We start from the raw sequence: 15,389 nt of genomic DNA on the forward strand, positions 1-15,389 counted from the left end.
TTTCCCCTGTGTTTTCCCCCGTTTTTCCCCTTTCCCCCCCTTTTACCCCATTTTCCTTCCTTTTTCCTTCCTTTTTTCCCCCTTTTTTCCCCCTTTTCCCCCCTTTCCCCCCTCTTCCCCCCCCTTATTTTTCCCCTTCCCCCCTTATTTTCCCCCTTATTTTTCCTTTTCCCCCCCTTATTTTTCCATTTTTTCCCCCTTATTTCCCCCCTTTCCCCCCCTTTTCCCCCCATTCCCCCCCTTCCCCATCCCCAAACCCCCCCCTCCCCATCCTCCCCCGACCCTTCCACCACCCTTTAACCCTTTCATGCCCCCGGCCATGAGCTCCTACTTCGTGAACCCGCTGTTCCCCAAGTACAAAAGCAGCGATTCCCTGGAGCCGGGTTATTACGATTGTCGCTTCCCGCAGAGCGTGACCCGCAGCCCCGCCGTCCTCTACGGCCCCGCGGCCGCTCCTTCCTTCCCTCCTCCTCCTCACCACGTCCAGGATTTCTTCCACCCGGGCACCTCGGCCATTTCCAACTCCGGTTACCAACAAAACGCTCCGTGCGCCCTCGCTTGTCACGGTGGCGACTCTTCCAAATTTTACGGCTACGAGGCGCTGCCGAGGCCGGCGCTTTACGGGGCTCAGCAGGACGCGCCCGCGGGGCCCTACGGAGATTGTAAATCTTCCTCGTCGTCCTCCTCCTCCTCCTCGTCGGCGTTGGGGGCAGCGCCCGAAGGGCAGGGACACCTCGGGCAGAGCTCCTCGCCCAGCTTGATGTTCCCGTGGATGCGGCCGCACGGTGAGCTGGGACATTCGGGGGGTGGTTTTTTTTGGGAAATAAATCCGATTTTATTTTAATTTAGCGGTGGTTTAGGTGTTTCAAACACTCGCACGGTGAGCTGGGACATTCGGGGGGTGTTTTTTTGGGAAATAAATCCGATTTTATTTTAATTTAGCGGTGGTTTAGGTGTTTCAAACACTCGCACGGTGAGCTGGGACATTCGGGGGGTGGTTTTTTGGGAAATGAATCCGATTTTATTTTAATTTAGCGGTGGTTTAGGTGTTTCAAACACTCGCATGGTGAGCTGGGAAATTCCGATAATAGTTAGAAAATAAATCCGATTTTATTTTAATTTAGCGGTGGTTTAGGTGTTTCAAACACTCGCATGGTGAGCTGGGAAATTCCGATAATGGTTAGAAAATAAATCCGATTTTGTTTTAATTTAGCGGTGGTTTAGGTGTTTCAAACACTCGCGGGGTGAGCTCCGAAATTCCGATAATGGATAGAAAATAAATCCGATTTTATTTTAATTTAGCGGTGGTTTAGGTGTTTCAAACACTCGCACGGTGAGCTGGGACATTCGGGAGGTGGTTTTTTTTGGGAAATAAATCCGATTTTGTTTTAATTTAGCGGTGGTTTAGGTGTTTCAAACACTCGCATGGTGAGCTGGGAAATTCCGATAATAGTTAGAAAATAAATCCGATTTTATTTTAATTTAGCGGTGGTTTAGGTGTTTCAAACACCCGTACGGTGAGCTGGGACATTCGGGGGGTGGTTTTTTTTGGGAAATAAATCCGATTTTATTTTAATTTAGCGGTGGTTTAGGTGTTCCAAACACTCGCACGGTGAGCTGTGAAATTCCGATAATGGTTAGAAAATAAATCCGATTTTATTTTAATTTAGCGGTGCCTTAGGTGTTTCAAACACCCGTACGGTGAGCTGGGACATTCGGGGTGGTTTTTCTTGGAAATAAATCTGATTTTTTGTTTTAATTTAGCGGCGCTTTAGGTGTTCCAAACACACGCGGGGTGAGCTCCGAAATTCCGATAATTGTTAGAAAATAAATCCGATTTTGTTTTAATTTAGCGGTGGTTTAGGTGTTTTAAACACTCGCACGGTGAGCTGGGACATTCGGGGGGGTGTTTTTTTTGGAAATAAATCTGATTTTTTGTTTTAATTTAGCGGTGGTTTAGGTGTTCCAAACACTCGCACGGTGAGCTGGGACATTCGGGGGGTGGTTTTTTTTGGAAATAAATCTGATTTTTTGTTTTAATTTAGCGGTGGTTTAGGTGTTTCAAACACTCGCACGGTGAGCTGGGAAATTCCGATAATAGTTAGAAAATAAATCCGATTTTATTTTAATTTAGCGGTGGTTTAGGTGTTCCAAACACTCGCGCGGTGAGCTGGGACATTCCGGGGCTACTTAGAAATAATTTTGGTTTTTTGTTTTAATTTAGCGGCGCTTTAGGTGTTTCAAACACTCGTACGGTGAGCTGGGAAATTCCGGGGATATTTAGAAATAATTTTGTTTTTTTTATTTTAATTTAGCGGTGGTTTAGGTGTTTCAAACATTCGCACGGTGAGCTGGGACATTCCGGGGTTTTTTTTTTTTTTGGAAATAAATCTGATTTTTTGTTTTAATTTAGCGGTGGTTTAGGTGTTTCAAACACTCGCGGGGTGAGCTCCGAAATTCCGATAATTGTTAGAAAATAAATCCGATTTTGTTTTAATTTAGCGGTGGTTTAGGTGTTTCAAACGGCCGCGCGGTGAGCTGTGAAATTCCGGGGATATTTAGAATTAATTTTGTTTTTTTCTTTTAATTTAGCGGTGCTTTAGGTGTTTCAAACACTCGCACGGTGAGCTGTGAAATTTTGATATAAATAAAAAATTTTTGAAATAAATCTGATTTTTATTTGTGTTTAGAGCTCAGAAATTCCGATAATGGTTAGAAAATAAATCCGATTTTATTTTAATTTAGCGGTGGTTTAGGTGTTCCAAACACTCGCGGGGTGAGCTCCGAAATTCCGATAATGGTTAGAAAATAAATCCGATTTTATTTTAATTTAACGGCGGTTTAGGTGTTTCAAACATTCGCACGGTGAGCTGGGACATTTCAGTAATATTTGGAAATAAATCCGATTTTATTTTAATTTAGCGGCGCTTTAGGTGTTTCAAACACTCGTACGGTGAGCTGGGAAATTCCGGAGTTTTTAAGAAATAAATCTGATTTTTTATTTTAATTTAGCGGCGCTTTAGGTGTTTCAAACACTCGTACGGTGAGCTGGGAAATTCCGGAGCTTTTAAGAAATAAATCTGATTTTTTATTTTAATTTATCGGCGCTTTAGGTGTTTCAAACACCCGCACGGTGAGCGGTGAAATTCCGATAAAGGTTAGAAAATAAATCTGTTTTTTATTTGGTTTTTAGCGGTGCTTTAGGTGTTTCAAACACTCGCACGGTGAGCTGTGAAATTTTGATAATGTTTAGAAATAAATCCGATTTTTATTTGGTTTTTAGAGCTCCGAAATTCCGATAATGGTTAGAAAATAAATCCGATTTTATTTTATTTTAACGGCGGTTTAGGTGTTTAAAACATTCGCACGGTGAGCTGCCAAGTTCCAATAAATTTTAGAAATAAATCTGATTTTATTTTATTTTTTAACGGCGCTTTAGGTGTTTCAAACAACCGCACCGTGAGCTGCCAAGTTCCAATAAATTTTAGAAATAAATCCGATTTTATTTTATTTTATTTTTTAACGGCGCTTTAGGTGTTTAAAAGAGTCGCGAGGTCAGATGCGAAATCCCAACAAAATTAAAAATAAAAATAAATCTGATTTTTAAATTTTATTTAAAATGTGGTTTGGGTGTTTTGGAGGGGATTATTTAAAATTAATTGTTGGGGTTTGGGATTGTTAGGGGTTAAAAGCGGTCGTGATTTAAAAAAATAAAATGATTGTTAGGATTAAAATTATTTGGGGTTAAAATTGCTCGTGATTTTAAAAATAAAATTATTGGGATTTAGAATTTTTAAGGGTGAAAAGCGCTCCGTGATTTAAAAAATAAAATTATTGGGATTTAGAATTTTTAAGGGTGAAAAGCGCTCCGTGATTTAAAAAATAAAATTATTGGGATTTAGAATTTTTAAGGGTGAAAAGCGCTCCGTGATTTAAAAAATAAAATTATTGGGATTTAGAATTTTTAAGGGTGAAAAGCGCTCCGTGATTTAAAAAATTAAATTATTGGGATTTAGAATTTTTAAGGGTGAAAAGCGCTCCGTGATTTTAAAAATAAAATTATTGGGATTTAGAATTTTTAAGGGTGAAAAGCTCTCCGTGATTTATAAAAAAATAAAATTATTGGGATTTAGAATTTTTAAGGGTGAAAAGCTCTCCGTGATTTATAAAAAAATAAAATTATTGGGATTTAGAATTTTTAGGGGTTAAAAGCGTTCGGGAATTAAATTTAAAATTATTATTGCGATGTAGAATTATTAGTGGATAAAAGTATTCGTGGATTTGTAAAAAATTATCGGGTTTTGGGATTGTTGGAGGATTAAAAAACGTTCGGGAATTAAAAAGAATTATTGGCAATTAGAATTATTATGTGTTAAAAGTGTTCTTGATTTAAACAAAAAAAAAAATTATTGGGATTTAGAGTTATTAGGTGTTAAAAGTGCTCCTGGTTCTTAAAAAAAAAATAATTGGGATTTAGAATTATTTGGGGTTAAAAGCGCTCCGCGATTTAAAGAAATAAAATTAAATTATTCTGATTTAGAATTATTAGGTGTTAAAAGCGCTCCGCGATTTAAAGAAATAAAATTAAATTGTTGGGATTTAGAATTATTAGGTGTTAAAAGCGTTCCGCGATTTTATAAATAAAATTAAATTATTGTTCGGATTTAGAATTATTAGGTGTTAAAAGCGCTGCGCTATTTAAAAAAATAAAATTAAATTATTGTTGGGATTTAGAATTATTTGGTGTTAAAAGCGTTGCGCGATTTAAAAAAATAAAATTAAATTATTGTTCGGATTTAGAATTATTTGGTGTTAAAAGCGCTGCGCTATTTAAAAAATAAAATTAAATTATTGTTGGGATTTAGAATTATTTGGTGTTAAAAGCGCTGCGCTATTTAAAAAAATAAAATTAAATTATTGTTCGGATTTAGAATTATTTGGGGTTAAAAGAGCTGCGCGTTTTAAAAAAATAAAATTAAATTATTGTTGGGATTTAGAATTATTTGGGGTTAAAAGAGCTCCGCGATTTAAAAAAATAAAATTAAATTATTGTCGGGATTTAGAATTATTTGGGGTTAAAAGCGCTGCGCTATTTAAAAAAATAAAATTAAATTATTGTTGGGATTTAGAATTATTTGGGGTTAAAAGAGCTCCGCGTTTTAAAAAAATAAAATTAAATTATTGTTGGGATTTAGAATTATTTGGGGTTAAAAGAGCTCCGCGTTTTAAAAAAATAAAATTAAATTATTGTTGGGATTTAGAATTATTTGGTGTTAAAAGCGCTGCGCGTTTTAAAAAAATAAAATTAAATTATTGTTGGGATTTAGAATTTTTAGGGGTTAAAAGCGCTGCGCTATTTAAAAAAATAAAATTAAATTATTGTTGGGATTTAGAATTATTTGGGGTTAAAAGAGCTCCGCGTTTTAAAAAAATAAAATTAAATTATTGTTCGGATTTATAATTATTTGGTGTTAAAAGCGCTGCGCGTTTTAAAAAAATAAAATTAAATTATTGTTGGGATTTAGAATTTTTAGGGGTTAAAAGCGCTGCGCTATTTAAAAAAATAAAATTAAAATTAAATTATTGTTGGGATTTAGAATTATTTGGTGTTAAAAGCGCTGCGCGTTTTAAAAAAATAAAATTAAATTATTGTTGGGATTTAGAATTATTTGGTGTTAAAAGCGCTGCGCGTTTTAAAAAAATAAAATTAAATTATTGTTGGGATTTAGAATTATTTGGTGTTAAAAGCGCTGCGCTATTTAAAAAAATAAAATTAAATTATTGTTCGGATTTAGAATTATTTGGGGTTAAAAGAGCTGCGCGTTTTAAAAAAATAAAATTAAATTATTGTTGGGATTTAGAATTATTTGGGGTTAAAAGAGCTCCGCGTTTTAAAAAAATAAAATTAAATTATTGTTGGGATTTAGAATTATTTGGGGTTAAAAGAGCTCCGCGTTTTAAAAAAATAAAATTAAATTATTGTTGGGATTTAGAATTATTTGGGGTTAAAAGCGCTGCGCTATTTAAAAAAATAAAATTAAAATTAAATTATTGTTGGGATTTAGAATTATTTGGGGTTAAAAGTGTCCGTGTTTATTAAAAAAAAAAAAATTATTGGGATTTAAAATTATTGGTTAAAAGCGCTCCTGTTTTTTTTTTTAAAATTATTGTCAATAATTGGAATTATTCGTGCTTAAAATAAATCTTGGTAAAATAAATATTGGTTTGAAATATTGATATTTGATATAAACGGTGCTTAAAATCTTGGGGGGTTTTTTTGGGGCAAAAAAAATTAATGCTTTATAATTTTATTTGGGAATTTTTTTTTTTTCTTTTTTAATTTTTTTGGAATTTGGGATTTCGAATTATTAGTGGTTAAAAAAATCTTCGTGTTATTTCAAATTATTCCTGGTATTTGGAATTATTAAAAAAAAAAAAAAACAAACGATGTCATTTGCAAATTATTAATATTTAAAATTATTGTTTTCATTGAAATGATGGATCAATTATTATTTATTAAATTATCGCAAATATTATTGATTATTATCAACGCCATTAAATTATTGTTTAAAAGTATTAGTGCATTTTTTAAAAAATCAGCATTTAAAGTAATAGACGGGATATCAAATTATTATTAATATTTAAAATTCCGGTTAGCATCGAAAATTATTAGCGCTAATTAAAAATATTTGCGTTATTTCGAATTAATTGTTATTAAAATTACAATTAGCATCGAAAATTATTAGCGCTAATTAAAAATATTTCCGTTATTTCCAATTAATTGTTATTAAAATTCCGCTTAGAATCGAAAATTATTAGCGCTAATTAAAAATATTTCCGTTATTTCGAATTAATTGAGGGTTTTTTTGGGTTTTTTTTTTTGGGATTTTTTTCCCCTCGCTATTTTTGATTTATTTTGGGGTCTTTTTTTGGGGTCATTTCGGGGATTTTTGGGTTTTTTTTGTTTGTTTGTTTATTATTTCTAACTGTAATTTGGGTTTTTTTGGGGTGATTTTGGTGATATTTGGATTTTTGGGGTGATTTTGGTGATATTTGGATTTTTTGGGGGGGATTTTGGTGCAATTTGGGTTTTTTGGGGGGTGATTTTGGTGCTATTTGGGATTTTTGGGGGGGATTTTGGAGTTATTTGGGTTTTTTGGGCGGTGATTTTGGGGTGATTTTGGTTCATTTGGGTTTTTTAGGGGTGATTTTGGAGTTATTTGGATTTTTGGGGGTGATTTTGGAGTTATTTGGGTTTTTTGGGGTGATTTTGGTGCTATTTGGATTTTTTGGGGGGATTTTGGTGCTATTTGGGATTTTTGGGGGGATTTTGGAGTTATTTGGGTTTTTTGGGCGGTGATTTTGGGGTGATTTTGGTTCATTTGGGTTTTTTTGGGGTGATTTTGGTGTTATTTGGATTTTTGGGGGGGGATTTTGGAGTTATTTGGATTTTTTGGGGTGATTTTGGAGTTATTTGGGATTTTTATTTGGTGTTATTTGGGTTTTTTTGGGGGTGATTTTGGTGCTATTTGGGATTTTTTTGGGGGTGATTTTGCTTTATTTGGATTTTTTTGGGTGATTTTGGAGTTATTTGGGATTTTTGGGGGGATTTTGGAGTTATTTGGGTTTTTTGGGCGGTGATTTTGGGGCGATTTTGGTTCATTTGGGTTTTTTTGGGGTGATTTTGGTGTTATTTGGATTTTTGGGGGGGGATTTTGGAGTTATTTGGATTTTTTGGGGTGATTTTGGAGTTATTTGGGATTTTTATTTGGTGTTATTTGGGTTTTTTTGGGGGTGATTTTGGTGCTATTTGGGATTTTTTTGGGGGTGATTTTGCTTTATTTGGATTTTTTTGGGTGATTTTGGAGTTATTTGGGATTTTTTGGGGGTGATTTTGGTGCTATTTGGGGTTTTTTGGGCGGTGATTTTGGGGTGATTTTGGTTCATTTGGGTTTTTTTGGGGTGATTTTGGTGATATTTGGATTATTGGGGTGATTTTGGAGTTATTTGGGGTTTTTATTTGATGTTATTTGGGGTTTTTAGGGGGTAATTTTGGTGATATTTGGGATTTTTTGGGGGGATTTTGGAGTTATTTGGGGGTTTTATTTGGTGTTATTTGGATTTTTTGGGGTGATTTTGGAGTTATTTGGGATTTTTTGGGGTGATTTTGCTTTATTTCGATTTTTTGGGGTGATTTTGGTGCTATTTGGGGTTTTTTGGGGGGGTGATTTTGGTGTTATTTGGGTTTTTTGGGGGGTGATTTTGGTGATTTTGGTGTGATTTTGGTGTTATTTGGGATTTTTTTGGGGTGATTTTGGTGCTATTTGGGTTTTTTGGGGTGATTTGGGTTTTTTTGGGGGGTGATTTTGGTGATTTTGGTGTGATTTTGCTGATATTTGGGTTTTTGGGGGGGATTTTTTGGGTGTTATTTGGGGTTTTTTGGGGTGATTTTGGTGGTTTTTGGGTTGGAATTTTGGACTTTGGGGTGATTTTGGGCTGGTTTCGGTGTTTTTAGGGTGGTTTTGGTGTTTTCGGGGTGGTTTTGGGGTTTTTTTGGGGTGGTTTTGGGGCTGGCTGAGCGGGTGTGGAGCTCAACTCAGGACTTTTATCCCCAAATTCCGGCATTTTACCCCAAATTCCATCATTTAACCCCAAAATTCCATCATTTAACCCCAAAACTCCTTCATTTAACCCCAAATTCCTTCATTATAATCCAAAATTCCTTCATTTTAACCCCAAATTCCTTCATTTAACCCCAAATTCCTTAATTTTATCCCCAATTTCCTTCATTTTATCCAAAATTCCTTCATTATAACCCAAAATTCCAACATTTAACCCCGAATTCCTTCTTTTATCCCCAAAATCCTTAATTTTAACCCAAAATTCCTTCATTTAACCCCAAATTCCTTCATTATAATCCAAAATTCCTTAATTTTATCCCCAAATTCCTTCATTTTATCCCCAAATTCCTTCATTTTATCCAAAATTCCTTCATTATAACCCCAAATTCCAACATTTAACCCCAAATTCCTTAATTTTAACCCAAAATTCCTTCATTATAATCCAAAATTCCTTCATTTTAACCCCAAATTCCTTCATTTTAACCCCAAAATTCCTTCATTTAACCCCAAATTCCGACCTTTTATCCCAAAATTCAGATTTTTTTTTTTACCCCCAAAACCTGACTTTTTTTTATCCCCAACTTTCCCCCCTTTTATCCCAAATTCCCGATTTTTATCCCGAAATTCCGACCCCATATCCCCAAAATCAGATTATTATCCCAAAATTCAGATTTTTTTTTTTCCAGAAAATCCAGATCTTTTAATCCCCAAATCCAGATTTTTACCCCCAAAATTCAGATTTTTAATTTATATTTTTATATTAAAAAAGGGGAAAATGGGAAAAAAATGGGTGAGAAAATTAGATAAAAATGGGGAAAAGGGAAAAAGGGGAAAAATTTAAAAAGGGGAAAAAGGGAAAAGAAGGGAAAAGGAGAAAAAGGGGGGAAAATGGAGTGAAAAATGGGGGAAAATTTGGGTGGAAAATGGGGGGAAATGGGGAAAAACGGGGTGAAAAATGTGGTAAAAAAAAAAGAGTTTGAAACGGGGTGAAAAGGGAAAAAAAAAGGGGGAAATTGGTGAAAATTTTGCGGAAAATGGGAGAAAAATTGGTGGGAAATTGGTGAAAAATTGGTGAAAAATTGACGGAAATTGGTGAAAATTTGGTCAAAAATCGATGAAAAATTGGTGAAATTTTGGTGAAAAATTGTTGAAAAATAGGTGGAAAAATCGGTGAAAATTTGGCGGAAATTGGTGAAAATTGGTGAAGAAATTGGTAAAAAAAGGACAAAAAAAAGGATGAGAAAAATGGGGAAGAATCGGCGAAAAATGGGGGAAAATTGGTGAAAATTGAGGAAGAAACTGGTGAAAAAAAGGATTAAAAAAAGATGAAAAAATGGGTGAAAACGGGAAAAAAAACGAGGAAAAAATGGGTGAAAAAAAGAGGGAAAAAGTGGGTAAAAAATGGGGAAAAAATGGGGAAAAAATTGGAAAAATGGGTGAAAAAAGGGGGAAAAAGGGGGAAAAATAGGGGGAAAAATGGGTGAAAAATGGGGAAAAAACGGGTGAAAAATGGGTGAAAAAAGGGGGAAAAAACCGGGAAAAAAACCGGGGAAAAACGGGAAAAAAATGGGTGAAAAATGGGGAACAAACGGGAAAAAAATGGGGAAAAAAATGGGTGAAAAAACGGGCGAAAAATGGGAAAAATGGGTGAAAAAGTGGGGGAAAAACGGGTGAAAAATGGGAAAAAACGGGTGAAAAAATGGGGGAAAAATGGGTGAAAAAGGGGGAAAAAATGGGGGAAAAAACGGATGAAAAAACGGAAGAAAAAATGGGGAAAAACGGGAAAAAACGGGGGAGAAATGGGTGAAAAATGGGGAAAAAACGGGAAAAAATGGGTGAAAAACGGGAAAAAAACGGGGGAGAAAATGGGTGGAAAAACGGGGGAAAAACGGGAGAAAATGGGAAAAGTGGGTGAAAAAATGGGGAAAAACCGGGAAAAAAATGGGTGAAAAATGGAGAAAAAATGGGAAAAAATGGGGGAATAATGGGTGAAAAAACGGGTGAAAAACGGGTGAAAAAGTGGGGGGAAAACGGGAAAAAATGGGTGAAAAATGGGAAAAAACGGGTGAAAAAATGGGGGAAAAATGGGTGAAAAATGGGAAAAAACGGGTGAAAAAATGGGGGAAAAATGGGTGAAAATGGGTGAAAAATGGGTGAAAAAACGGGAGAAAAAAATGGAATTTTCGGGGTTTCTGCCCCAGCTGCAGGAGCAGGGAAAGGTCGGGACAAAAATGAGAATTTTCGGGTTTTTTTCGGGTTTTTTTGGGTTTTTTTGGGTTTTTTTGGGGGGTTTTTTTCGGGTTTTTTCGGGGTTTTTTCGGGGTTTTTTCGGGGTTTTTTCGGTTTTTTTTCGGGTTTTTTGGGTTTTTTTTTGGTTATTTTCTCTGGGTTTGGTTTTGGGGTATTTGGGATTTTTTGGGTTGGATTTTGGGGTTTTTCGGTTGGGTTTTTTTTGTTTTTTTTTCCTGTGTTTTTTAGGTTTTTTTCCCCTTTATTTTTGGGGTTTTTTTCTGGTTTTTTTTTGGTGGTTTTTAGGGATTTTTTTATTTTATTTTTTTTTGTTTTCTTTCTGTTAATTTTTTCTTTTTTTCTGTTGTTTTAGATTTTTTTAAATTTTATTTTTCTGGTTTTTTGTGGATTTTAGGGATTTTTTTTCTTTTCTTTTTCTTTTATTTTTTTTTGTTCTTATTTAGATTTTTTTAAATTTTATTTTTGGTTTTTTTCTGTTTTTTCAGTTTTCTTTCTGGTTTTTGTTTTTTTTTTTTTGCATTTTTCTAGGGTTTTTCTTCCTCTTTTTTTGTGTTTTTTTCTGTTTTTTCTGTTTATTTTATTTTGTTTTTTGTGGTATTTTATGTTTTTTCCTTTTTTGTGTTTTTTAACGTTTTTTATTTTATTTTTCGTTTTTTTTTATCTGTTTTGTTTCTGTTTTTTTTTTTTTAATTTTATTTTCTTGGGTTTTTTGGGGTTTTTTTCTCTGTTTTTTTTCCCTGTTTTTTGTGTTTGTTTAGGTTTTTAAATTTTATTTTTGGGGTATTTTTTATGTTTTTTTCTTTTTTTTTCTTTTTTTTTTTTTAGTTTTAATTATTTTATTTTTGTTTCTTTTTTTTTTCCTGTTTTTTGTGTTTTTTAGGGTTTTTTTCTTTTTAGTTTTTTGGGTTTTTCCTCTCTTTAATTTTTTTTTTTTTTTTTTAGTTTTTTTAGGATTTTTTAAAATTTTTTCCCCTTTTTTTTTTTTTTTGTGCGTTTTCTTCTCCAATTCCTTTCTTTCCTCTTCGGGGCATTTTAAATTTTGATATTTTGGGGTTTTTAAATTATTATTTTAATTTTTTTTTTGGTTTTTTTTTAGGTCATTTCTCTCCGTTTTCGGGGGCTCTTCCCGTGCTGCGATTTTAAATTAGAAATTATTATTTATGACATCATAAAGAAATATTAAATCATTAAATTATTATTCCCGAATTGATTTGGGGGCCGGGGTTGATTTGAAATTGTTTTATCCCAATTTTTCTCCTTGTTCCTTTTCCCTATTATTAATTATAAATATAAAAATTATTATTGTAATTATTATAATTATCATTATCATCATTATTATTAATATTATTTAATTCTCCTCCCTCCTTTATTTATTTATTTTATTTTATTTATTTATTTTATTGAAATTCTATTTAATTAATTTTATTTATTTTGTTATTTATTTAAATTTTATTTAATTTTTATTTATTTAATTTAAATTCTATTTATTTTTATTTATTTATTTTAAATTATTTTAAATTTTTATTTATTTATTTATTTATTTATTTAATTTTCTTGTTTATTTGTTTATTTATTAATTTAAAATTTTATTTGTTTGTTTGTTTATTCATTTAAATTTTATTTATTTATTTATTTATTTGTTTGTTTATTAATTTAAATTTTAATAAATTTATTTATTTATTTATTCATTTCCATTTTACCCCTTAAAAACGAATTCATTTCAAATTTAACCCCTTAAAACCCCATTTATTACTGATTTAACCCCATTAAAAAAAAAACCAATTTAATTTTAATTTAACCCTGTTAAAAAAAAATCCCGTTTATTTTTAATTTAATCCCATTTAAAATCCTATTTATTTTTATTTTAACCCATTTAAAAATCTCATTTATTTTTCATTTAATCCCATATAAAAATCCTATTTATCTTTAATTTAACCCCATTAAAAATCCCATTTATTTTTAATTTAACCCCATTTATTTTTAATTTAATCCCATTTAAAATCCCATTTATTTTTAATTTAACCCCATTAAAAAAATCCCATTTATTTTTAATTTAACCCCATTTATTTTTAATTTAATCCCATTTAAAAATCCCATTTATTTTTAATTTAACCCCATTTAAAAATCCCATTTATTTTTAATTTAACCCCATTTAAAAATCCCATTTATTTTTAATTTAAACCCATTTAAAAATCCCATTTATTTTAAATTTAATCCCATTTTTTAAAAATCCCATTTATTTTTTAATTTTTCCCCTATAAAATCCCCATTTAATAATTTCAATAATTTCATTTTTTTAACCCCTCCATCCCCGGATTCTTTTCACCCTCTCCCATTCAATCTCAATTTAACCCCTCAATCCCCGGATTTTTATTTCCAAATTCCCATTTAATCTCCATTTAACCCCTCAATCCCTGGAGTTTTTTTCCCAAATCCCCATTTAAATTCAATTTAACCCCTCAATCCCCGGATCCTTTCCACCCTCCCACCCCCTATCTCCAAATCCCCATTTAATCTCAATTTAACCCCTCCATTCCCGGATTCCACCCTCCCTCCCACCCCCCTATTTCCACCCCCCTATTTAATCTCAATTTAACCCCTCAATCCCCGGATTTTTTTTCCAAACTCCCATTTAATCTCCATTTAACCCCTCAATCCCCGGGTTTTTATTTCCCAACCCCCATTTAATCTCAATTTAACCCCTCCATCCCCGGATTCCTCCCACCCTCCCTCCCTCCCTCCCACCCCCCCATTTAATCTCAATTTAACCCCTCAATCCCCGGGTTTTTATCCCCAAATCCCCATTTAATCTCAATTTAACCCCTCAATCCCCGGGTTTTTATCCCCAAATCCCCATTTAATCTCAATTTAACCCCTCAATCCCCGGGTTTTTATCCCCAAATCCCCATTTAATCTCAATTTAACCCCTCAATCCCCGGGTTTTTATCCCCAAATCCCCATTTAATCTCAATTTAACCCCTCAATCCCCGGGTTTTTATCCCCAAATCCCCATTTAATCTCCATTTAACCCCTCCATTCCCGGATTCCACCCTCCCTCCCACCCCCCTATTTCCACCCCCCTATTTAATTTCCATTTAACCCCTCAATCCCTGGAGGTTTTTTTCCAAACTCCCATTTAATCTCCATTTAACCCCTCAATCCCCGGGTTTTTATTTCCAAATCCCCATTTAATCTCCATTTAACCCCTCAATCCCCGGGTTTTTATTTCCAAATCCCCATTTAATCTCCATTTAACCCCTCCATCCCCGGATTCCTCCCACCCTCCCTCCCACCCCCCTATTTCCACCCCCCTATTTAATCTCAATTTAACCCCTCAATCCCCGGATTTTTTTTCCAAACTCCCATTTAATCTCCATTTAACCCCTCAATCCCCGGGTTTTTATTTCCCAACCCCCATTTAATCTCAATTTAACCCCTCCATCCCCGGATTCCTCCCACCCTCCCTCCCTCCCACCCCCCCCTTTCATCTCAATTTAACCCCTCAATCCCCGGGTTTTTATCCCCAAATCCCCATTTAATCTCAATTTAACCCCTCCATTCCCGGATTCCACCCTCCCTCCCACCCCCCTATTTCCACCCCCCTATTTAATCTCCATTTAACCCCTCAATCCCCGGATTTTTTTTCCAAACTCCCATTTAATCTCCATTTAACCCCTCAATCCCCGGGTTTTTATTTCCAAATCCCCATTTAATCTCCATTTAACCCCTCCATCCCCGGATTCCTCCCACCCTCCCTCCCACCCCCCTATTTCCAACCCCCCCCCTTTAATCTCCATTTCCTCTCCTCAAACCCCTCCCCACTCCTTCCCCAAACAAAGAAAATTCCGACTTTCTCCCTTTTTTTTTTTTTAATTTTTTTTTTTTTTACATTTCTTGTTGTTGCTGTTGTTAAATTTCTAACACATTCGAATATTTTTATTTATTTTATTTATTTTATTTATTTATTTTTTTTTTTTTTCCTCCCCTCCCCATGTCCTACCCACGTTGCAGCACCGGGCAGACGCAGCGGCCGCCAGACCTACAGCCGCTACCAGACCCTGGAGCTGGAGAAGGAATTCCTGTTTAACCCTTACCTGACCCGCAAGCGCCGCATCGAGGTGTCGCACGCTCTGGGCCTCAGCGAGCGCCAGGTGAAAATTTGGTTCCAGAACCGAAGGATGAAGTGGAAGAAGGAGAACAATAAGGACAAACTGCCCGGAGGGTGTCGGGATGAGGAGAAAAACGAGGAGGAAGGAAACGAGGAGGAGGAGAAGGAGGAGGAGGAGAAGGAGGAGAGCAAGGAGTGAGGGGAGGATGGCGGGGAAGGGGGGGTTAAAAAAATCGGAGCGGGGGATTAAAAAAAAAAAAAGTTAAAAAAAAAATTGGGGGAGAAATCGGTGCGGGAGTGGAGGTGGAAGGGGGAAAAAGGGGGATGGGAATTATCGGAATTAGCGGGATCGGGAATTGAGGTGGAAAATAATGGAGGTGGGAGAGGAAATGGGAAGTAATGGAAGCGGG

General features: G+C 34.6%; 1 protein-coding gene across 1 annotated transcript; it reads left to right on the forward strand.

Moving 5' to 3' along the window:
• Positions 1-319: 319 nt before the first annotated feature.
• Positions 320-15,178, forward strand: HOXC8 (homeobox C8). The gene is made up of 2 exons (XM_062514560.1): positions 320-785; positions 14,883-15,178. The coding sequence occupies exons 1-2, from the start codon at positions 320-322 to the stop codon at positions 15,176-15,178; spliced, it is 762 nt and encodes a 253-aa protein (XP_062370544.1).
• The last annotated feature ends 211 nt before the right edge of the window (positions 15,179-15,389 follow it).

This window comes from Cinclus cinclus, unplaced genomic scaffold (genome assembly GCF_963662255.1).
Source record: "Cinclus cinclus unplaced genomic scaffold, bCinCin1.1 SCAFFOLD_271, whole genome shotgun sequence".
NCBI lineage: Eukaryota > Metazoa > Chordata > Aves > Passeriformes > Cinclidae > Cinclus > Cinclus cinclus.